Source organism: Rhinolophus sinicus, chromosome 8 (assembly GCF_057876585.1).
Source record: "Rhinolophus sinicus isolate RSI-liver-muscle chromosome 8, RSI-T2T, whole genome shotgun sequence".
Classification (NCBI taxonomy): Eukaryota; Metazoa; Chordata; class Mammalia; order Chiroptera; family Rhinolophidae; genus Rhinolophus; species Rhinolophus sinicus.
Window position 1 is genome coordinate 40578647 of NC_142508.1, and position 23603 is coordinate 40602249.

The 23603-nt window shown below is 60.2% G+C and overlaps 3 protein-coding genes and 1 long non-coding RNA gene across 32 annotated transcripts; 3 read left to right on the top strand and 1 right to left on the bottom strand.

Annotated features, from left to right (window-relative positions):
• The first annotated feature begins 371 nt into the window (after positions 1-371).
• On the top strand, positions 372-7233 carry DMWD (DM1 locus, WD repeat containing). Of its 2 annotated transcripts, XM_019754805.3 has the most exons (5): positions 372-794; positions 1982-2164; positions 4168-5445; positions 6265-6336; positions 6679-7233. In XM_019754805.3, exons 1-5 carry the CDS (start codon positions 372-374, stop codon positions 6724-6726), a joined length of 2004 nt encoding a protein of 667 aa, XP_019610364.3. In that variant the 3' UTR covers positions 6727-7233. The 2 variants fall into 2 exon arrangements, with proteins under 2 accessions (XP_019610364.3, XP_074170234.2); XM_074314133.2 differs by lacking the exon at positions 6265-6336.
• Positions 7234-7384: 151 nt separating this feature from the next.
• DMPK (DM1 protein kinase) lies at positions 7385-18448 on the top strand. Of its 28 annotated transcripts, none has more exons than XM_074314126.2 (16): positions 8254-8567; positions 10851-10942; positions 11204-11287; positions 11374-11469; positions 12068-12216; positions 12569-12662; positions 12946-13152; positions 13235-13343; positions 13422-13498; positions 14183-14268; positions 15445-15556; positions 16299-16465; positions 16554-16651; positions 16800-16846; positions 17144-17233; positions 17585-18448. In XM_074314126.2, exons 1-16 carry the CDS (start codon positions 8408-8410, stop codon positions 17735-17737), a joined length of 1821 nt encoding a protein of 606 aa, XP_074170227.2. In that variant the 5' UTR covers positions 8254-8407; the 3' UTR covers positions 17738-18448. The 28 variants fall into 28 exon arrangements, with proteins under 28 accessions (XP_019610445.2, XP_074170223.1, XP_088656207.1 ...); XM_074314125.2 differs by having other exon boundaries at positions 17148-17233; XM_074314127.2 differs by having other exon boundaries at positions 13422-13483.
• LOC109459940 (uncharacterized) lies at positions 16312-17644 on the bottom strand. The gene is made up of 3 exons (XR_002139462.3): positions 17505-17644; positions 16544-16608; positions 16312-16385 (listed from the first exon to the last, which is right to left on the bottom strand). It is a non-coding gene; the product is annotated as an uncharacterized LOC109459940 (long non-coding RNA).
• Positions 18449-19338: 890 nt separating the features above from the next.
• SIX5 (SIX homeobox 5) lies at positions 19339-23501 on the top strand. The gene is made up of 3 exons (XM_019754806.3): positions 19339-20138; positions 21079-21878; positions 22167-23501. The coding sequence occupies exons 1-3, from the start codon at positions 19339-19341 to the stop codon at positions 22784-22786; spliced, it is 2220 nt and encodes a 739-aa protein (XP_019610365.3). The 3' UTR covers positions 22787-23501.
• The last annotated feature ends 102 nt before the right edge of the window (positions 23502-23603 follow it).

The following is a 23603-nucleotide window of genomic DNA, read 5'->3' on the forward strand; positions in this document are numbered from 1 at the left end:
AGAAGGCCAGGAATGGTCTTCTCTTGAGGGTCTCTCCGTTGCTAGGCAAACGGTTCCCAGGGCGCCGTTGCTAAGGACTTATGCTTCTTAAATGCCACGCCCCTTTCCCCTGTGGACCCCGCCCCCGCAGCCAACCACACGCCGGTCTCCAGACACAAAGACCGCGCCCACCTTTTCGCCCATCCTACAGCCCCTAGAACCGTTACCCGAGTGACAGCCGGGGCTTGTCCCGCCTCCCGACCCTGTTGCCTATCGAAGAGACGTCGCCCGGGCGACGACCCTACCTCTTCCGGCGCGAGCCCCGGCTTCCGGCAGGGGGCCCGGCGGCGGGCGGCGGTCCGGCAGCGGCGGGGCCCGGGGGGGCGCCCAAGATGGCGGCGGGCGGCGCGGAGGGCGGCTCGGGCCCCGGCGCCGCCATGGGAGACTGCGCGGAGATCAAGTCTCAGTTCCGCACCCGCGAGGGCTTCTACAAGCTGCTCCCCGGTGATGGCGCCGCTCGCAGGTCGGGTCCGGCTTCCGCCCAGACCCCGGCGCCGCCCCAGCCGCCGCAGCCCCCGCCGGGCCCTGCCTCCGGCCCCGGCGCCGCGGGCCCCGCGTCGTCCCCGCCGCCCGCAGGTCCCGGGCCCGCGCTGCCCGCCGTGCGCCTCAGCCTCGTGCGTCTCGGGGAGCCCGACGGGGCCGGGGAGCCGCCCGCCACGCCCGCGGGGCTGGGGGCCGGAGGAGACCGCGTCTGCTTCAACTTGGGCCGCGAGCTCTATTTCTACCCGGGCTGCTGCCGCCGCGGGAGCCAACGGGTGAGCGGCCTGCATCCCGGGGCCCTGGGTGCTGGAAGGATGGGGTCCCTAGGTGATCCCAGAAATGATAGGAGCGTCCCCGAATTGTGGGGCCCTGAGATAGTCATCTTAGATATGACGGACACCCTGCGGGCAAGGGTTCTTGGAGGCAGTGCCGGATTATAAAAGGGGAGCGGAGGCCCCCGGGTGCTGGGCATCCTGGAGCAGATTGGGAACCTTGAGGTCATGAAGGATCCCCCAGTTATGCATGGGAGTTCTGGGGTGATGAGTATTCTGGGGTGATGGGGAACTGCAGATGTGGCTCCTTCCCGGTTGGGTGGCAGGCATTCCGTAGGGGATGGGGGATCCTGAGGTGATGCAGAACCTAGGGGTATTGCAGTCTGAAGGTGTTGGGGGGGCGGCCTTGAGACTTGGGCAGCGAGAGGTCAGGATTCGGAAGTGATGGGGGGGGGCTCAGAGGTAATCCCAGAGAAAACAGGTTATGGAGGTAATGAGGATCTTGGAGGAAATAAGAATCTCTGAGCTGATGGGAGGTCTGGAGGTGATGAGAGCCCACAGCGGACATATTCAGGTGTCTCTATAGTGATGTAGGTGCCAGAGGGGATGAGACCCCTGGAGTTTATGGTGATACCCAGAAGTGATGGGGATCCTGAGAGCCCAGAAGAGATAATGTGGGGGACCATGAGGTTTAATGGGCCCCTGGACTGTGATGGGGGTCCTGAAATTTAGGGACTCCCAAGTGAAGGGAATCTTGAGACATTGGGCTTTAGAGTCCTGGGGATTTGGGTGACCTTGCTTTCTGGGGGGCTTGGGATATTGTGGTGCTAAGACCCAGAGGAATTGCTGAGGTTACAGAGCAGGACTAGAAAGGAATCAGCTCAGGGACTATGGGGACCCTGAACCCCGAAGCTGTGGAGGAGTCCAACTTTGGGGAGGCGCTGTGGTCTTACGCCAGGGGATCGGAGGGGGGAACCCTTTCTGCCTGTTTTTTCTCTACACTGTCTGAGATTTGGGTCCCCCTTCCTATTTGTGGTCGCCTCCCCACCCCCTCTACTCACCCATCCACCTACCCACTTCCCTCAGGGATTTAACCCTGCTTCCTCTTAGTGGTTTCCCCCCGACCTCAACACCCTCTTCCTTCCTCTCAGTGGTAGAAGCCATTAATTCCTTTTCTCCTACCACTCAAGTCGATTGACCTCAACAAGCCAATTGACAAGCGGATCTATAAGGGCACCCAGCCCACCTGCCATGACTTCAACCAGTTCACTGCTGCCACAGAGACCATCTCCCTGCTGGTGGGGTTCTCAGCTGGCCAGGTACAGTACCTGGATCTCATCAAGAAGGACACCAGCAAGCTATTCAATGAAGAGGTGATTTGGGGCCTCCTTCCCACCCACCCACGCGCTGTTTGCCATGAGACTGCAGCTCCCTGGGGAGCAGTGTACACCTGAGGGGGACAGGATAAGAGAGAGTAGGGGGATGGACTGACAGCTATGTGGGATGGGTGACAAACAGCTAGTGTGACAGCAGCTAATTATGACACTAGCACCTACTGTGCCCAGGCCCTGTTCTGTGTTAGCTGTATGCTGAACGTTACTCTTGGAGTTTTCATCAACCAATGGGTTAGGGATTGTGGTCCCCATTTTGCAGATTAGAGAATGGAGGCTGGTCATGGGTTGGGACTTGTTTGAAGCCAGAGCCTCTGCTCTTCAAATTCTGGGCCCTGTTGGCATTGGACTCAAATCTTTGCTGTACCATTTACTCACAGTATGACATTGAGAAGGTGATGGTGCCTTCCTGAGCCTCAGTTTCCCTTCTTTGCAAAATGGAATTCTCACCCCTACGTCACTGAGGACTGTTGTAAAATCATGTGTGGAGATTGCTCAGTCTTGGGTGGACTTGGCATAAGAGGAAATGCCAGCAAGTGGCTTTTTCCATGGGCAGGGACTACTCTTGTCCTGTGTCTCTTTCTCTGTTCAGAGGTGGTGTTCCATCTATACAGAATGCATGAATGGAAGAAGGGAGTGAGTGGAACAGTGAATGGATTCAAAATATCCTAGCTCATGCATTTACAGAATATTTACTGAGCATTCGTTCTGTGCCAGGCATGTTCTCAGCACTGGGGATGTCTCCTCTCTGAACAAAACAGAGGGCCCGCCTTTGTGGAGCTTTCATCCCGCTGGGGAGACAGACAGTTAGCAAATAAGTGAAGTATGTTGTATGTCAGAAGGTGCAGAGTGCTGTGGAGAAAAATCCAGCAAGGAGGGGGGATGGGGAGTGCTTGGTGAGGTGTGAATAGGGTGGTCAGGAAGGGCCTCTGTGGGCTATGGCACTGAAATGAAGACTTGAAGGAAGCAAGGAGAATTATCAGAGGAAGGACATTCTGAGAAGAGGGGACAGCTAGGACAAAAGCCCCAAAGAAGGACATGTGGCTAGAGCAGTTACTGAGTGGGAGACTGGTAGGTGAGTTCTGCGAAATCACTGGGAAGGGCCAGGTCATGTAGGTCTGGAAGGCGTGGAAAAGACTTGGGCTTTTAGAGTTTCTTCCCCAGGTTCACCTGAGCCATAGACACAGAAATGGTTTGATCTGATTATTTTCTAAATTCTCCCAAGAATGAGAAGCAACTTAGATACTTGGGGAAGTGAGTTCATTCTTACAGTGGGTGCCTAAGGGCGCTGGGGCTTAGTTCTGTCCAGGGCCCTCGTTGAGAAAGGCTGCTGTGGTGGTCAGGAGACGGGCGCCAGAAGCCGACTCACATTTTAACCGCAGCTCTGCATCTGTGTAGACAATGGACACGGGTAGTGGTGGCCTGGTGGCCAGTTAGGCCATTGCAGGATAGATGGCAATGGGACTAGGGTGGTTGGGCTCCGGTGGGGGGGTGAGCCGAGGTTAGGTTCTCTACACAGTTGAAAAATTGGGTGTGAGTTGTGAGAACAGGAGCACAGATGAGCAGCGGGCAGGATGGGGTTGTCACTCACGTGTCCAGGAAATACTTCGCAGGCGCCTCCTGTGGACAGCTCTGCTCTGCGGCTAGAACAGTGAACCAAATAGACAAAGGTCCCTTCCTTGGAGGAGCTGATGTCCTGTGAATCAGTTTGTTGCCTTAAGCCTGGCGTAAAGACAGTGGGGGGCATTAAACAACTAGCAGACAGTTCTTCCAAGATTGGACATGTAGGCTCCACAGACTCCCGTGGCCACCTCATAGGTAGCCCTTCCCCCTCTGCGTTCCCATGCCTGTCAGTTTCCCTGGGCGGGGGCCTCTCTCCCAGGAGGTATGGGCCATGTCTGATGGCCTCCTGGGGAACCAGGTTGGGGAGGAAGCTTGCCAGGGGCCTATTGCCTTCTCCCAACCCCCACGGTCTCCGTTGGCAGCGACTGATCGACAAGACCAAGGTGACATATCTGAAGTGGCTGCCTGAGTCGGAGAGCCTGTTCCTGGCATCACACGCCAGCGGCCACCTGTACCTGTACAACGTCAGCCACCCATGTGCCTCAGCACCGCCCCAGTACAGCCTGCTGAAGCAGGGCGAGGGCTTCGCCGTCTACGCTGCCAAGAGCAAGGCGCCCCGCAACCCACTGGCCAAGTGGGCGGTGGGCGAGGGGCCCCTCAACGAGTTCGCATTCTCGCCCGATGGCCGGCATCTGGCCTGTGTCAGCCAGGACGGCTGCCTGCGCGTCTTCCATTTCGACTCCATGCTCCTGCGGGGGCTCATGAAGAGCTACTTTGGGGGCCTGCTCTGCGTGTGCTGGAGCCCCGATGGGCGCTACGTCGTGACAGGTGGTGAGGATGACCTGGTCACCGTGTGGTCCTTCACTGAGGGCCGCGTGGTGGCCCGTGGCCACGGCCACAAGTCCTGGGTCAATGCTGTGGCCTTTGACCCTTACACCACGAGGGCTGAGGAGGCGGCAGCCGCCAGTGGTGACGGGGAACCAAGTGGTGAGGAGGAGGAGGAGGAGGAGGAGCCAGAGGCCACGGGCCCAGGCTCGGGAGGGGGAGCCCCGCTGTCGCCGATGCCCAAGGCTGGCTCCATCACCTACCGCTTTGGCTCCGCTGGCCAGGACACGCAGTTCTGCCTGTGGGACCTCACCGAAGATGTGCTTTACCCACACCCACCCTTGGCTCGCACCCGCACACTCCCCAGCACGCCTGGCACCACACCACCTGTCGCCAGCAGTTCTCGGGGTGGCGAGCCAGGCCCCGGGCCCCTGCCACGCTCGCTGTCCCGCTCTAACAGCCTTCCTCACCCGGCGGGCAGTGGCAAGGCGGGTGGCCCAGGCGCGGTGACAGAGCCCGGCACGCCATTCAGCATCGGCCGCTTCGCCACACTCACGCTGCAGGAGCGGCGAGACCGGGGCGCCGAGAAGGAGCACAAGCGCTACCACAGCCTGGGCAACATCAGCCGGGGGGGCGGCGGGAGTAGCGGCAGCGGGGACAAGCCCAGTGGCCCCACGCCCCGCAGCCGGCTGGACCCAGCCAAGGTGCTGGGCACAGCGCTGTGCCCACGCATCCATGAGGTGCCGCTGCTCGAGCCCCTGGTGTGCAAGAAGATCGCCCAGGAGCGGCTAACGGTCCTCCTGTTCCTGGAGGACTGCATCATCACCGCCTGCCAGGAGGGCCTCATCTGCACCTGGGCCCGGCCGGGCAAGGCGGTGAGTCAGCCACTCCAGCCAGCCTGGGACCCAGGAAGAGGCGGGTATTGGCAGAGGACTTTGTCACTGTCACAGCCTCTAGCCCTGTGGGATGAGGGGAAGCCATGGAAATCTTAGGGTCTCAGATCTTAGAGTGACAGGCTCCAGAACCCTTGGTGACAATAAGCAGAGCGGGTTAGGTGGAAGAGACAGCTGGGAGTGAGCCAGGCTATGAAGGAGCCCAGCACGGCCAGGTCTTAACACTTGTTACTTGAAGCTGGATCTGTATTTCTATGGAAAACACTATTTTTTTTAAATAAATCTTTTTGGATATTGATGGTCAGGCTCTATGGGCAAGACTGAGCCTTGGGCCCAGCTTCCAGCCTGGGTCTGGGCTGTTGGGGTCTGAGACCACTGCTGGAGGCACGGACTGTGGAATCCCAGGCTCAGGGTCCAGTCCTGCTCTGCTCCCTGTGTAACTTCGGGCAAGTCCCTAGTCTCCACTTAGGACAGGGAAGCTCAAAGATGGATGGATGGGTAGGGATGTGTCCAGCTCCTGGGGTGGCCTTGGGGTTCAGGAAAACCCCAGGAGGTGGAGCACAGGCCGGGCACCTTGTAACCTTGGCGCGCTGGGCTCATGTCTGAGCTCCTCGGGGTCTGGTCTCGGGTGCGCAGGATGACAGGTCTGACAGCCATGGGTTAGTTCCTCAGAAGAGCGGTTTTGGAATCATAAGGTCCTGTATCCCTAGAACTTACAGCCCAGTCTCAGAGCCTCAGAAGTGGGGCATTGGGGTTTGGGGAATCTGGCAAGTCCTGAAGGAGACCCCTCTGTCTCCCTAGTTCACAGACGAGACCGAGGCCCAGGCAGGGGAAGGAAGTTGGCCCAGGTCACCCAGCAAGTCAGTGGTAGAGGTAGGACTGTCCCTGAGTTCTATCCCCACCCCAGAATCTCAGGACACCCCCTCAGTCAGAAGGGGACCCCAGTTTCCCTTCTCCCCACCTCCTCCTCTACCCTGTCCCCTCCGCTCAGGATCACCTGAGTATTTTAATTATTGTATAAAAGTGCCGCCTGCTGAGACAAGGAAGCTAGCGGAGATGTAAGTTTCTAAGCCTAGGGCAGCGGCCTCTGGAGGGTGGGGGAGGGTCTGGGCTGGACTGAAGGGCAAGGCCAGGTGACAGCAGCCTGGGGCTCTGGGCTGGCTGGAGCTCCACATGGTCTCTAACCCCTCCTATCTCCCTTCTCATCTTCCCCAGGGCATCTCCTCTCAAGCAGGCAATTCCCCAAGCGGCACAGTGGTGTGAAGCCATGGATGTCGGGGTCCCCCACCCCCACCCCCCGCTCCTAGCCATAACTCCCTGCTGACCTCACGGATCAACGGATTAACAAGACTAACCATGACGGATGGACTGCTCCGGTCCCCCATCATGCACAAATTTGGGGGGCAGAGGGTCCCCAGACTGGCCCAGACCCTGGGGGGATGTAGTGGCCTGTGTGGCCTCAGCCTTGTCCCCACCCACTGCCAAGTACAATGACCCTTCCTCTGAAACATCAGTGTTAGCTTCATCCCTGTCCCCAGCATGTGACTGGTCACTCCAGGGAGGCAAGAAGCTCCCCATTCACAAGAGCCCCAGCTCTGCCATGTGCCCCTCATCCGTGGGCAGGGCAGGGGTAGCCTACTACCCCTCCCTTGGCCCTGCCCCCCTTGCTGTTGTTTGTGCTTTTGAAGAGTGTTAAGTTATGGAAGCCCCTTGGGGCCCTCCCTATCCCCCAGCACCTCTTATTTATACTAAAGTTCCCTGTTTTCACAGTGTAGTGTCTCTTCCTTCAGTGGCAGTGTGGAGGAAGTGTGTGTGTGCTTGCGCTGCGTTGCTAGATCAATCCACTTTCACCAGGGAGCAGCCAGGCCCTGCAGCCCCCACCACCCTCACCCCTCCCGTCCCCTTTTAATAACAGGAAAAACGAAGGCAGGAGGAGGGACACCCTCTTCAAAGTCCTCATCGGGAGTTTGCAGAGTTTGAAAATGCCCAAGCTATCCAAATCAGAAATGACAGGGTCGTCCTAGGTGGGGTCCCACAGGCAGCTCCCAAGGCCTAGAGTGAATGGCCTTGAGCACAGGTCTCCTGCTGCCTCAGGGCCTGGCTCGCCTAGCCTGCCAGAGACCATGGCTTCCTCCCGGAGAACTGTCCGTCCTGGAAAGGACAACGAAATCCCTCCTGGCTGGCTCTCCCGTTCCGCCCTTCACCCCCCGAAATGTTTCTGTTTCTAATCCTAGCCTGGGCAGGAATGTGGCTTCATGCCAGGGGCCAAGGAGCTATTTTGGGGGCTCCTTTGCCTCCCCCAGGCTTTGGCCAGCGGATCACCCCCGGTCCTGGCTCCTGAGGGCCTCCCTTCCCGATTCTTTCACCACCCCTTCCCCACCTCCTGCCAAAAAAAAGTCAGTGTAAAGCAGAGGGCCTGAAGGCTAAATTTAAACTGGCCCAAAGTCTGAATCTGGGGCTGAGTCACCCACAAAGCTGCCCTGGCCTCCTGTCCCCCTTCCCAGGCCTCACCCCTTTCTCCTCCCCCCAACTCCAGGGCTTGGGAGGGGTGTTACCAGGTAACTCTGGACCTCAGTAGGCCCCCTCTGGGGGAATGGGAGGGCTCATGTTTGGCCTCTGTCACACCTGTAGCATTCCTTTGTGCTCCGCCTTTTTATGGGCTGGGTGTGTATTGAGTGTTGAGATTCTCCACCCCCTTCATCTCACGGAAGTGTTCTGGGGGGCCTGGCTTATCAGGGGTTAAGGCAGGGAGGGGGCCGGCCAAGGGGAGGGGAGAGGGGAGGAGGCCTTTGCAGCCAGCAGAGAGAAGTGGCCAGAGAGGCCCAGGGGACAGCCAGGGACAGGCCGACATGCGGCCAGGGCCCCAGGGCCTGGACAGGGGCTGCCAGGCCCCGTGACAGAGGACCCCGAGCCCCTGGAGGGGCCATGGTGTTGCCTGCCCGACATGTCAGCCGAGGTGCGGCTGAGGCGGCTCCAGCAGCTGGTGCTGGACCCCGGCTTCCTGGGGCTGGAGCCCCTGCTCGACCTTCTCCTGGGCGTCCACCAGGAGCTGGGCGCCTCCGACCTGGCCCAGGACAAGTACGTGGCCGACTTCTTGCAGTGGGGTGAGTGCCTGCTGGCATGGGCTCCCCCACATTGGGAGGGTGGGGGCAGGGCAGAGGCAGGAGATGGGGTTGGGTGCAGGGGTGGCTCTTGGGGTGTCAGGATAGTTATGGGGAGAGATCATTCAGGGGCCCAGAGCTTGGACCTGGGTCCTGGGGTGACATGCCCCTACCTTTGTGCCACCTTGGCCAGGCACAGTGGGGTCAGCAGAGTCCCGGGCAGCCATGACTCAGAACCATGATTTGGGAGCCATGGTAGGCTGGGCTGGGAAGTCTCATGGCCTCTGCTGCATCCCCTTCCCCGAGTCTAGGCCTAGGGACATGCTGGGAGCCCTATCTCCTAGAACCCCCACACACCAAAATGGGCCCTTTGGCCTCAACCCTGGCTTCCCAGAACATGGGCTAGCAGAAGGGATAGGATGGGGCAGCTGCCAGGGGTGCGGTCGGCAGGCAGGTGTTCGGCGCCAGCCTCTTCAGCTGCCCCAACAGGTGCCCAGGCAGGGAGGGTGCAGTGACTCAGGCAGGCCCTGGGGGAGAACCAGCTCTGCAGACAGGCACCACCCAGCACCCCCTGCACCCCTTGGATGAAGGACCCCTCCCCCATTGGTCTTGGTCCCTCCTAGTCTGCACGTGCCAGCCTAAACTCCCCTCCAGCTGCCCAGGTCCTTGCACTCTAGTTCATGACCTCCAGCTTTCCAGCTCTCCCACAAAGCCCCCTCTTGCCAGGTCTTTCCCTGGAGACAGGCCCAGAGGGAAGATGCTACAACCTCAGCCTCCTGTGTTGTCTGCTCGCATGCTCTCCTGGCCCAGGACAGACTCACTCGAGTTTCTCCGTGACCCCCTGCCACTGTACCGCCACTGATCTGTCCCTCAGTGACTTGCTCTTGGTCCTGAGGTTCTGTGTGTCCCTAGTTCTCTCCATCCCTCTGTTTTCTCTTTCTGCCTTGTCCTGCTCCCTCTTGTCTTGTGTCCATCTCTTTGGGACCCAGGCCCTGTTCCTGTCCATCCCCCTCCCATTTTCAAGATAGGAAGGTGGAGGTCAAGGGCCAGGCCACTCAGCCTCTGGAAAAACCTTATCCCCAGCCCTTAGCAACTCTCTTAGTCCCCCTTTTGCAGAGGATGAAGTTTGGCTGGCAGGGTAAACTGAGACTGAAGTGGGGGCAGGGGTCTGGCTCACCCCTGAGGAGCACTCCTTTTGTGGCCCGAGCAGCATCCTACGGCCCCTCCCCTGTGGACTGCCAGGGCGGGGGAGGGGGCCTGGGTTCCCGCTGCCTTAAAAGGGCTCAATGTCTTGGCTCTCTCCTCCCTCCCCCGTCCTGGGCCCTGGCTGGTTCTTCCCTGACGGTCCACTTTCCCCGAACCCCATGGGGGCCCCTCTCTGCCCTCCATAACCCACTGTCTCACCCCTCATTCCTACTCGCACCCATCCCTCTCTCCACCCTGCTGCCGAGGTCCCCAGAGGCTTCTACCCCCAGGGGGTCCAGGTCTCCCTTTCTGTGTCCCTGAGTCTCCTGCCTCCACCCCCAGGCTCCCTATTCCCAACCTGCTCTGTTTAACATTCTTAGCTGTAAGACCTTGGACAAATAACTTCACCTGTCTGAGCCTGGAGTCCCCATCTGTAAATAAGGGATAATAATAGAGTGCTCCTCCTGGAGTTGAGAGAGAGGACTTTGAGAACACTTGAACCGGCCTGGAGCCCAGATGCGGTCACTCTCTCCTAGTTCTCTTGGCCCTCTGCCCCCAAATCCAGTGTTTCCCAAAGTGTGGTCCAAGAGCCACCTGACTCTGAACCTAGAGGAACTGGATAAAACTGCATGTTCCAGACTGGACTGAGAGAAGCCTGGAGTGGGCTGGGTTTTCCCCATCACTCTGAGTTGGGGTGGGGGCCTGAAGCCCAGAGAGCACTGGGCCTATTCTTCCTGCATTCTTTAGGGCCTCCCTTCTGCAGACTTGCCTTCCTCCCCATCATCCTGCTCCCACAAATCCCTCTGGCCCAATGCCTTGTTCAAAAAAGGGGTTCCCAGGCACCCCACCTTTCTCTGTAGGAGGGCTGCTTTGCAGCCACAAAACCTCACACAGAGTGTGGGAAGCCCTTGGGAAGCAGACAGTCCTAAAGGGAGAGGCAGAGGGAAGGGGACATTGAAACTGAGGGACAGAGAAAGAGAGAGACCGAGAGACCCAGGACAGAACGAGGGGCAGGGAGACTGAGGGCCAGAGGGTGGGACTTCTCCTGTCTCCAGTGTCAGTCCCAGTGACCCTCAGTTCTCGTCGCCCCCCGCCCCCCAGTGGAGCCCATCGCGACAAGGCTTAAGGAGGTCCGTCTGCAGAGGGAAGATTTCGAGATTCTGAAGGTGATCGGACGCGGGGCGTTCAGTGAGGTGAGCCCTGAGCTGTGGTGGTTGCTCCGCTTGGCGGGAGCCTCAACTTTCCGTGCCTTGGGAGGGAGGCAGGAGTTTGGGGCGGGGCCTTAGAAATTGATGAATGAGTTTAGAACCGGAGACCAGCAGGGGATGGGGGCGGGACTTGAGGCCAGTGGGCGTGATGTGGCTGGTGGGCGGGGTTTAGGGTGGAGTGCCGTCTGAGCCAGCCTGTTTGCTCCTCCGCCACCTCTACCCAAGTCACCCCGTTTCAACCTTCAGGTAGCGGTGGTAAAGATGAAGCAGACTGGCCAGGTGTACGCCATGAAGATCATGAATAAGTGGGACATGCTGAAGAGAGGAGAGGTGAGGCGCAGGCCTGGATGTACAGGGCGCTGAGGATCCTCCCCCCACACTCCCCAACCACTTCAGCTCCTCCGGTTGCCTCGCAGGTGTCATGCTTCCGCGAAGAGAGGGATGTGTTAGTGAACGGGGACCGGCGCTGGATCACACAGCTACATTTCGCCTTCCAGGACGAGAACTATCTGGTGAGCCCCAGGCCGGGTGACTAGAAGGACGGACCCCCACCCCCGAGGCTGTCAATTAACGAGGTGGGGGCAGGGAGAGGAAGTTCTAGGGTGGGGGACCTCCACACATCCCGTGGGAGTCTGTGTGTGGTAGGAACGGGCTTTTTTTCTCAGGATGGTTGATGTCCATCACCGCCCTTTTCCTGGGCTGATTCTGCGGGGCTCTGTAAAGCAGCCGCCGCCAGGGGATTCTTACCTGGAATGGGAGAGCTCTGTAGAGTCTGTATGGGTCACTGGGCGGGCGGTATCTGGGCTCTACACTCTGGGCATTGGGAGGTCTCTGGGTTCTTTTTCCCTCTGTGTGTGTGTGTGTGTGTGTGTGTGTGTGTGTAGGGGGGGAATGTAGAAGTGAATCTCTGCCCAGTGACATCCTGAGAGAGTTGGGGGGTGTTTTGGTGGGTTTCTCAGATTTGGCTTGGGAGATCTCTGGGGCTCTCTCGGTGCTGGGGCTGCCGGGTTTCTGCCCAGGGATGGGGCGTCTCTGGGAGCCTTTGTCACAGGCTATCAGCAATAGGCATCTAGGGGGGCTACCGACTCCCCATGACACGCCCCCTCCCAGTACCTGGTCATGGAGTACTACGTGGGCGGGGACCTGCTGACGCTGCTGAGCAAGTTTGGGGAGCGGATCCCGGCCGAGATGGCGCGCTTCTACCTGGCCGAGATTGTCATGGCCATAGACTCAGTGCACCGACTGGGCTATGTGCACAGGTGGGTACCGCACGGCCTGACGGGCGGGGCCGGGAGAGGGACAGTAAAGATTGGACCCCAGAAGGGTTCCTAGAAGGTTAGAGCCCAGAGGGGCGGGGCCTGGAAAGAGACCTTGCTGGTTGTGTCCCACTGGAGACAGAACCTGAGGAGTTGGGTTCAGAACTGTAGAATCCACGAAGGGCGAACCCTAGGAGGTGAAGCGTGAGGGCAGGACCTGGAGGCTTGGGAATTGGAGAGCCGGGTCCCTAAGGGTGGGGCTTGAGGCGGTGCTGCCTAGAGGGGTGGAGCCTGGTGAGAAAGTGGGAAGGAGGTTGACTTACACCTCCTGCCCGCCTTTCTTCACTCTGCGCAGGGACATCAAACCGGACAACATCCTTCTGGACCGCTGTGGCCACATCCGCTTGGCTGACTTTGGCTCGTGCCTGAAGTTGCAGGCAGATGGAACGGTGAGCGGTGCGCCCGCCCACCGTGGGCCACCAGTGAGGGGTGGGATCAGGTGCGGGACCTGAGGTGCAGAGTGTGGGGGCGGGGCTGAGGAGTGCCAGCAGAGATAGGATGGAGGCAGGACTAGAGGGGGAAGGAGGAGGAGGCAACCCAGGCCTAAGTGTGCTTGGCTCAGGGTTAGAAGAGGCAGGGGGTGGGATTAAGCTCCAGGGGCGTGGCTAGGAGGGGGTGGATCCAGGGCTTGGACGGGGTCGGCTGAGCCCAGCTCTGGTTCTGTTGGCTCAGGTGCGGTCGCTGGTGGCTGTGGGCACCCCAGACTACTTGTCCCCAGAGATCCTGCAGGCTGTGGGCGGCGGGCCGGGGACCGGCAGCTACGGGCCCGAGTGTGACTGGTGGGCATTGGGTGTGTTCGCCTATGAAATGTTCTATGGGCAGACGCCCTTCTATGCCGACTCCACCGCGGAGACCTACGGCAAGATCGTGCACTACAAGGTAAGCAGGGTCTCAGGAGCCCCTGATCTCTCCGCACGTGTTTCCAGACTGACATCCTCGCTTTCCCTCTCCCTTGGAGCAGGAGCACCTGTCTCTACCGCTGGCTGATGCAGGGGTTCCTGAGGAGGCTCGAGACCTTATCCAGCGACTCCTGTGTCCCCCGGAGACGCGGCTGGGCCGGAATGGAGCAGGTGATTTCCAGAAGCATCCTTTCTTCTTTGATCTTGACTGGGATGGTCTCCGAGACAGCGTGCCTCCCTTTACGCCAGATTTTGACGGTGCCACTGACACGTGCAACTTCGATGTGGTGGAAGATGGGCTCACTGCCATGGTGAGCGGGGGCGGGGTAGGTACCTGCGACCCCTGCTCCCCCATCGTTCCATAAAGTTGGGATTAGGAGAGTGCCTACCTCCTGGGGTCCTGAAATCATTTCTTCCCCAGAGCACCTCCTCTGTGCCCACCCAGTGCTGGGAACCCAGCAGTGACCTAGACTCACAGTCCAGTGGGGGAAACAAATGGGGTACACAGACTTGTCCCCAGACAATGACACCCCAGAGAGATCAAGCCTGCGATGGGGGAATGCAGGAGGCAGAGCTCCTGACTCAGCATGGAAGGTCCTGGAGGGCTTCCTGGAGGAGGGGGCTATCTGAACTGATACCTGAAAGGCAGGAAGGCACCAAAGAGGAATCTTCCTTCCTTAGGCCATCTCTTTCTCAATGTTACACGGGCTACCCTGGAATGCTTGCTCAGCCAGGGTGCCCTTGTGCTGGGCACTGCTGGGTCACACACAAACCAAGTCAGCCCTGGTCCCTCATCCACTTACAGTCTGAAGAAGTATACAGTGATAGTGTGACAAGTGCCCTGAGGGAAGCAGCAAGACACAATAAAAGAAAATGATAGAGGGGACACTTTAAATAGGCCCCAAATTAGGGTGGGATTTGGGTGCCACGTTTAAGTCAAGACTGGGAAGGGGTGAGGGGCCAGCCCTAACAACCAGTGCTCACCTCCCACCTGTGCTTTTCTTGTATAGGAGACACTGTCGGACATGCGGGAAGGCGTGCCACTGGGGGTCCACCTGCCTTTTGTGGGCTTCTCCTACTCCTGCATGGCCCTCAGGTAAGAGCTGACCCTGTGCAGCCTTTGAGGAGTGGGCTGGGGGTGACAGCCTCCAGAGGGTTACTGTATTTCTGGCCCATCAGCACCCACTAGAATTGCAGGATCAGTCTTGGAAGCTTATTGTTTTGGGACCAAGGACTCTTAGGAGCCCAGAGTTGTAGGACCTTAAAATTTCAGACCATAAGTACCTTGAAATTTTATATTCAATTTAAAACCTCAGAGCCACAGACCCGGCCTTCCAGAATTTTCCAAGCTTACACTTAGACTTCTAGTACACAGTCATGGGACCTCAGAATCTTAGAAAGTAAGTTTAGAATTTTTAAATCAACCTTAAAAGAACATTAATTCACTGAATCACTGACATAACCATAACGCTTTTTAAAAACATGAATTCTACAAATAATACATTGCTTGTCACAAGTAAATTATAAAATATGGATAAGCAAAAGGAGGACCACCATCAGTGATGGCCCCTGGGTCACAGGTGTGCTCGCATGTATTTAACCATGAGAACGTGCTGTATTCTAATCTGTTTTGTTACCGGACAATGTACTGCAAACACCATTTCTTATCATGAACTACAACCTGGTCTTGACCTGCTATGTATATTCTCCTTACTGGGCATGTCAGGACTCCCTGTCCTCGCGGTTATAAGTCAGGCTGGACAAACAGCCACAGGTTGGTCTTGGCATTAGGTCCCTGAGACACAGTTCCCTGAGGGGATTGCTAGGTTGGGCAGGACATCCACCTTTATTGCCATTTCGTATTTGTAGGGAAGGTTTGTCCCCCTCCCACCAGCTGGGTGTGAGGGGGGTGTGGTGATGTCTAGAGTCACACTCTTGGGATACACCTCAGTCTTAAGACCGTATCTTTGGCGGTGGCCAGAGCTGGGTAGAGTCTCCCTCATTGGGCTCCCCTCACTGTCTTGAGGCCCTAAGGGTGTACAAAGGTAACATGGAGAGGGAGGAGATGAACAGACCCTAGAACATGGGTCTGAGAGGGCAGCTCCCAGGGGTGGGCCTTTTCCTTTCCAAGAGACCTGTTGCAACCTGGCAGTTTGTTCCCTTCACTCTGCCCCTCCCCCTCCTCAAATAATGGGGTCCTTGGGTCTGGTGGCCTGTGCCTACAGGCCAGGGAGTCCTGGCCCTCCCCCCCCCACCCTCTTCCTCTCCCCAGGGACAATGAGGTTCCAGGCCCCATGCCCATGGAACTGGAGGCTGAGCCATTGCCTGAGGCACCTGTGCAAGTGTCCAGCCTGGAACCCACGGTGCCCCCACCAGAGGAAACAGTGAGTCGTTGGCGTGAGGGATGAATTCCAGAGAAAAGGCAAAGACTTCCAGGGTAGAGCGTACCATGGTGTGCTAAGCCCTCTGGGAGCCTATTCACAGGAAGTCGGAAAACAGACAACAAACAGACAACAAATGTTACTTTAGTCAGAGATGATCAGAGGGCACTGAGGGTGTGTGGAGGGGGCTCTCAACGGTGAGGGGAAGTCCTGCCCATGGAGGAGGAGGACTGCCCATGGGAAGAAAAGTACTCATTGGTTAGCAGAGAGAACCTCCAGAGCAAAGACCCTGAGGTGGGAACCAGCTGGTTTGTTTTTGAACAGGGAAAGGAGGGTGGTGAGGCTAAACTGTTCCAGAAGGAAGGTGGAGAGTGAGGGGAGGGGAGGCTGCAGAGGCCAGCAGAAAACAAACCAAACAGGGCCTTTTGGTGCCGCAGGCCTTCTCCTGAGGGCACTGAGGAGCTGCAGAAATTTTGAGCAGGGGAGCAACATGGTCAAGTTGAGTTGAGCATTTTAGGAACAGCCCTTTCGTTCCTGTGTGGAAGGTGGATGAGAAGGGAGCCAACTAAGGCTGGAGATCAGGGCAGGGCCTGGGTGCTTGGGTCATTGCAGGAGCTGTGGGGATTCCAAAAAGATGTAGGAATAGGCAAGTAGAGGACAAGAGAGGATCCCAGGCTTGGAATCTATGCCGGTCTGGAGTGCTCCAGGAGCCACAGGCAGCCCTAAGCTGGGTTCCCATATGCAGGCTGAAGCAGCAATTCCAGTGGCGGTTCCAGCAGCCATCCCAGCGGCTGTGGCAGCTGAGGTGACCTTGCAGGAGCTCCAGGAGGCCCTGGAGGAAGAGGTGCTTACCCGACAGAGCCTGAGCCGAGAGCTGGAGGCCATCCGCACGGCTAACCAGAACTTTGCCAGGTCGGGGTCGGGGCACAGGGGCCTGTCGCTACCTTTAGCAGACTCTCTCCAAGATCCCGAAGGGCTCATGGTCCTTACCTCCCCTCAGTCAACTCCGTGAGGCCGAGGCCAGGAACCGAAACTTGGAGGAGCATATTCGGCAGCTGCAAGAGCAGATGGAGGGGCTTCAGGCGGAAGGAGCAGCTGGTGAGTTCCTCAGTTGCCCCCGTTCCCGAGGGCGCCAGGGGAGGTTAGCCCGGACACCTGGGGGAGGGTAAGGGGCCCAGGCTGGGGCACGCCGCGCCACCCCCCCTCCGTCACTCCACGCGCCCACGCCTCTCTCTTCTCCTTCCAGCTGTCACGGGGGTCCCCAGTCCCCGGGCCACGGATCCACCTTCCCATGTAAGACCCCTATTTTTCCCCTATGTCAAGCTTGCTGCCCCCTCTGCAGACCCCATCCTCTGGTCCAGATTTAGGGTTTACCCTACCTCTTTGGGGTTCCAGGTGGCAGACACCCTCCATTCAGCCCCACATGTACCAAATCTCCCACCGTTCAGGCTTCTCGCCAAATCTCGCCCGCAATCTCCCTCGATTCCCTCCCCGACCTCGGCTCCCCTTGCTGTCTCTCACACCCCTGCCGAGGCGGCTGGCTGGGTTGGGTTGGGCTCCGATCGGGTCACCTGTCCCTTCTCTCTTCAGCTAGATGGCCCCCCGCCCGTGGCTCTGGGCCAGTGCTCGCTGGTGGGGCCAAGCCCCATGCACCGCCGCCACCTGCTGCTCCCTGCCAGGGTACGTCCGGCTGCTCACACCCGCCCGCCGCCCCCGCAGCCGCCGACACGCCCCCGCCTCGCTCCAAGCACCCGAAGCCGCTCGGCTTAGCTGTGCATCTGCGGGGCTTGACAGGAGTGGGGAGGAAGGGTGCTCGGGCAGCCAATCAACACAGGCTGCTAGGAAGCAGCCAATAATGAGTTCGGGCCAAACTCGAGGCTTGCAAGCCGACCAACCACAGCCGCCCGTGCTGTCAGGGGCGGGGCGGGTGCAAGGAGTATTGTGGACCCACCTATGAGCGTAGGCGGGGCGAACCCCAGGAACCAATCAGAGCCCGTGTCGCTGGTGCTGATCCTGCCGTTTCGCCCGCAGGTCCCTAGGCTTGGCCTATCGGAGGCGCGTTCCCTGCTCCTGTTCACCGTTGCTCTGGCTGGTGCCGCCGCCCTGGGCTGCGCTGGGTTGGTGGCCGGCGCAGGCCATCTCACCCCGGTCTGGCGCCACCCAGGAACCGCCTTCGCCCCCTGAACCCTAAAAGCCCAGCTTGTCCTCCACTCGGGCCCACTGGAGGGTTGGGTGGCCCGGGCTCGGCCCAAAAGCCACTCCCACCGCCTCCCGTCCAGACCACTCCAAGCGTGGGTGTCTGCCCCAGCTCCAGCCTTGTGATCCGGGCTCGCCCCCTGGCGGCCGGGGAGGAAAGAGTTGGGCTTGCAGCTTGGAATACTGCTGCTGGGGGAATCGCGGGCCACTTTCTCCGGACTGGCCCGGCTGAGGTTGCGACGTGGAGGAGCAAACTACAATCTAGAGAAGGCAGCAGGGCCAGAGCTCATGTTCCGTTTTTCACCTTCCACGCATAACTACCCACATCGGCTCGAAAACCACAAATCCTTGTGCATGAGGCCCTGCTCTCCGGGGAACGTTCTCTTCCCGTGGAGAACGTCTAGCGCAAGCCCCGCCCGCTCTCGGGAACCGTTCGCTTTTGCCAGCCCCGCTTTTTCGGGGCTTCCCGCGCCTTCTTCACGTGTGCTGCTCTCAGAGCCACAGCTGGCTCCTCCCGCCTCGGCGGTTTGGGTATTTATTGACCTGTCCTCCGACCCACTGACAGTCTCCAGGACCCCATTACAATAGTCCACGTTTTGGATGCACTGAGACCCCGACATTCCTTGGTATTTATTGTCTCTCCCCACCTAGGACCCCACCCCCGACCCTCGCAAATAAAAGGCCCTCTCGTCTGTCCAAGCTCTGAACTCCGCAGTATCTGCTGTTTGCGTTGCGGGAAAGGGTTGCTCAGTGGGCCAATCAGAAGGCGAGTGGAGGCGGCCAATGGCCTCGGCGGGGAGCTAGCGGGAGGCTAAGCTGACGAGTCAGGGATAGGGGTGGAAACTTAAGGGCGTGCCTCCGGCATCCGACCAATAGCATCAGGCGAGTAGGCCACCAGGAGGCACCGCCCCTTGTCCAGCTGTGGCCTAGCGGTGCCACCCGAGCACCGGGAAGAAGGGGGGGCTGGGCCGGCCGCGCGCGCAGCCATCCTCCTACCACTGCGCCTGCGCGGGCCACGCGCATCCGTTCTAGGGACAGACACTCTAGAAAAGTTGAAGCAAACTTTCTAGCCCGTTCTCCCCGCCCCTTCTCCGCGCCAGACCCGCCCCCCTGCGGAGCTGGGAATTCCGAGGGGCGGAGCGCAGGCAGACACGGGGAGTGGGGGGGCCTTCAGAAGACCCTGGAGACCGAGGCGTGCAGAAGCCTAGTCTCGGGGCGGAGGTGGCCTCGCGCCCTTAGCCCTCTCGGACGGCCCGTTACCTTCTCCGTTGTCCCGATGGGGAAACTGAGGCCCTGAGCAAGAGGCACACGCGGGGGGGAGGCAAAAAGCGCGGCCTGAGGCAGAGGGAAAACAAAGGGAGAATCACGGACTGACGGGGAGGGGGACGAGCACACACACCGACACTGGGAGAGAGACCCTAGTGAGGCGCCGGGACTGGCATTAGGGGGCAGACGCGGGGTCGACAGGGGGGAGAAGATCGGGAAGCGCGAACGGGGGGTGGCGGAGAGGGGGGACGGACGGGGGAGGGGGCTGGGGAAAGCCCGAGAGAGGAGGAGAAGGAGGGAGGAACTTCCCAAAGTTGCAAAACATGGCTACCTTGCCTGCGGAGCCGAGCGCGGGGCCGGCGGCTGGGGGGGAGGCGGTGGCGGTGGCGGCGACCGAAGAGGAGGAGGAGGAAGCGCGCCAGCTTCTGCAGACTTTGCAGGCGGCGGAGGGTGAGGCGGCGGCGGCGGCCGGGGCCGGGGCGGGCGAAGCGGCGGCGGGAGCGGAGGACCCGGGGTCCCCGGGCGTCCCCGGGTCGTCCCCCGAGGCCGCTGCCGAGCCGCCCACGGGCCTCCGCTTCTCGCCCGAGCAGGTGGCGTGCGTCTGCGAGGCGCTGCTACAGGCTGGCCACGCCGGCCGCTTGAGCCGCTTCCTGGGCGCACTGCCCCCGGCCGAGCGCCTACGTGGCAGCGACCCGGTGCTGCGCGCTCGGGCCCTGGTGGCCTTCCAACGGGGCGAGTACGCCGAGCTCTACCGGCTGCTCGAGAGCCGCCCCTTCCCCGCCGCCCACCACGCCTTCCTGCAGGACCTCTACCTGCGCGCGCGCTACCACGAGGCCGAGCGGGCCCGCGGCCGCGCGCTGGGCGCAGTGGACAAGTACCGTCTGCGCAAGAAGTTTCCGCTGCCCAAGACCATCTGGGACGGCGAGGAGACGGTCTACTGCTTCAAGGAGCGCTCCCGCGCCGCGCTCAAGGCCTGCTATCGCGGCAACCGCTACCCCACGCCGGATGAGAAGCGCCGCCTGGCCACGCTCACCGGCCTCTCGCTCACGCAGGTCAGCAACTGGTTCAAGAATCGACGACAGCGCGACCGGACCGGGGGCGGCAGCGGTGCGCCCTGCAAGAGGTGAGGGGACCCGGGCGGCGCAGGTCCCGCTTTACCGGGGACGTGCTACCCATTAGCCCCCCCAATCCCGCACGCCCACTGCTGGAGCCAGCGCTCCGAACTCCTCGGACGCATCCCGCTCACACCCTCCGGCGCCCGCCGCGCGGATAATAGTGTGGATGGAATAGCCACACGCCCCGGGCCCCCTCCCCGACATCACTGCTCCTCTCTCGGAGGCTGGGAGACCTCTTCCCACTGCTCCACTCAGGGCTCCATCCCAGATCCTAGCCATGTTGGTGGCTAGACTGTGGGGAGGCAGTGAGAAAAAGGGGCTGCGGGAAAGGGGGAGGGGCCTGTGCCCACCCCACCCTGTGTCGCGGCTTCTTTCAGGTCCCTGCGCTGCGGGGCCCATCTCTGACCGTGGCTCTTCCTCACCCCCCCGGCCCCCCTCGGGGCCCAAAACAGCGTGGTCCGTAGTCTGTCTTTGTTGTGAAACGTGAACCTTCCCCAGCTCCAGTTTCCCTGTAACCCAAGCCCTTCCCCTCCCACCCTGTGCGTCGGCCTCTCACTCCCTTCTCTGACGCCCAGGGGGAGGCACCGGGAACTGAGCAGGCAGCTGCCTCCTCGCTCTCCAAAGCCATTGGGCTGCTTTCTTCCTGACCCTGGAGACGCGGGGTCGTCTGGGTGCTCAGCTTCTGGGGCCTGGAGCCGAGGGGATGGCGCGGTGCGGCCAGCTTTAGCTTTGCAGTGGTGTCAATGAAGCGCTTGCAGAGAGGCTCTGTCCCTGGGGTCCTTGGGTGGTCTGAGAGGTTTCAGAACTCCCGGGAATTGTTCCCAGGTTTGGGCTAGGGAAAGGTGGGGAGGCGGTGGTCAGCCTGTGCCCTAAAGTCTGCAGAAACTGGCCGGTCAGTGCGGGAACACAGTAGTCAGGGCCACAACTCACAATCCTGTCTCTGGCCAGCGAGTCTGATGGGAACCCCACTGAGGACGAGTCCAGCCGCAGTCCTGAGGACCTGGAGAGGGGGGTGGTTCCAGTGGCCACTGAGGCCCCTGCCCAGGGCTCCATATTCCTGGCGGGGGCCGCCCCCCCTGCGCCGTGCCCTGCCTCCTCCTCCATCCTTGTCAACGGGAGCTTCCTTGCTGCCAGCAGCTCACCAGCGGTGCTCCTCAATGGGAGTCCTGTCATCATCAACAGCCTGGCCCTGGGCGAGGCCTCCAGCCTGGGGCCCCTGCTGCTCACGGGGGGTGGGAGCGCCCCCCCACCACAGCCCAGCCCTCTAGGGCCCACCGAAGGCAAGACCTCCTTAGTCCTGGACCCTCAAACTGGGGAGGTTCGACTGGAGGAGGCTCAGCCTGAGACCCCTGAAACTAAGGGGACCCAGGTGACTACTTCGGGGCCCACTGTAGAGGAGGTGTCTGGGCCTCTGCCCCAAGTGGTGCCTGGCCCCCCGCCGGCTGCCACCTTTCCTCTGCCCCCAGGACCAGTGTCTTCTGTAGCTGCTCCACAAGTGGTGCCACTTTCCCCACCCCCTGGGTACCCTGCAGGCCTGGGCCCCACCTCCCCATTGTTGAACCTGCCCCAGGTGGTGCCCACCTCACAGGTGGTGACCCTGCCACAGGCTGTGGGGCCACTGCAGCTGTTAGCAGCTGGGCCAGGCAGCCCCGTGAAGGTGGCAGCTGCAGCGGGCCCTACCAATGTGCATCTGATAAACTCCGGAGTGGGTGTGACTGCCCTGCAGCTGCCTCCGGCAACTGCCCCAGGTAACCCCTTCTGCCTCCCTCCAGCCTGGGTTGGGGTGGTTATTTCAGGGATGGAGGGCGCTGTCAGTGGGTTTGGGGGTGGTGGTGAAGCTCATCCCTGGTACGTCCCATAACCTTCCTATGCCAGGTCGTGCCGAGGCTCAAGCCGCCCAGTCTTGGTCCCACCCCAAAGGGGCTCACTTTGCCTCTGGCTGATGTCCTTCGTCCTGCCCCCCAGCAGTTTCATCTCCACCTCTGTTCCTGGCCAGCTGCCCCCTAACCCTGTGCCCGGCCATCTCCTCCCCACAGGAAACTTCCTCCTGGCTAACCCTGTGTCTGGAAGCCCCATCGTGACAGGTGTGGCCGTGCAGCAGGGCAAAATCATCCTCACGGCCACCTTCCCCACCAGCATGCTGGTCTCCCAGGTCCTGCCGCCTGCCCCCAGCCTGGCCCTGCCCCTGAAGCCAGACACGGCCATCTCAGTGCCTGAAGGAGCCCTCCCGATGGCCTCCAGCCCCGCTCTCCCGGAGGCCCACGCCCTAGGCACACTTTCTGCACAGCAGCCACCACAGCCAGCACCTGCTCCTGCCGCCACTGTTACCACCAGCCTGCCCTTCACCACAGACTCCTCCAGCCTCCTAGCCAGCTTTCCAGCACCCGCGCCCGAGGGCTTCATGCTGTCCACCACAGCTGTGCCCATCTGGCCAGCGGGACTGGAACTGAGCACAGGCACAGAGGGGTTGCTAGAAGCAGAGAAGGGGCTAGGGACGCAGGCCCCCCACACCGTGCTGAGGCTGCCGGACCCCGACCCTGAGGGGTTGCTCCTAGGGGGCACGTCAGGGGGCGAGGTCGATGAGGGGCTGGAAGCTGAGACCAAGGTTCTGACACAGCTACAGTCAGTGCCTGTGGAAGAGCCCTTGGAACTGTGACCCCGCCCCCCCCGGGCCTCATCGCCTCTCCTGACAATGGTGCTTGAGATCCAGGACACGGGAGTAGGGAACCTTCCAGAAACACAACTGCTGCAATCTGAAGATTACACACACACTACACCCTCCCCCCCGGTCTGCTTAACCTCTCCAAACCGGACATGCCAGGGGGGCTCACCCCTGTCCACTCCCTGTCCAGGGGCAACGTCCCTCTGGATGGGAAGCCACCTCTGTTACAGCCCTCTCGTTGCTCTGCCCCCATATGGGGAGATCTGGGGGTTCTGACTCGGGCTCTGCCCCCCTTGACCTGGTACTAACTGTGAGCTACAAACCTTGCCAAGTGGCTGGATTTCCAACCCCCCTGAGCCTTCTCCCTATCACTCCCTACAACACTATTAATAGGTCCACTGACATCCAGTGTTCTCAGAACTGCCTGGAAGCCGAGGGTGGACGACGGGCAGTCCTGAGCCCAGGGACTGACAGACCCTCCCAGCTGGGCCCTTCCTGCTCCAGTGCAACGCAGGAAGGGGTGGCCTGGGCTCGGGTGCCCCATTGGCTCTCCCTGGACTACAGCCCTCATTATCAGCCCCAGACCAAAGATCCCCTCACCCATGGGGCAACCCTGACCCCTGTGTCTAGTTTGTATTCTAAATCTTTATTTTTCTAGGACACATTATGCCTCCATTTCAATTAAAATAAAGTTAACAGACAACTTGAACCTCCTGGGGTGTGGGTTACCTTCTGAATGACTTGCCCAAAGAAAAACTGAACCAGACAAAACCCAACTTGAGATTCTGGTTTTCTGGTGGCAGCTCCCTGA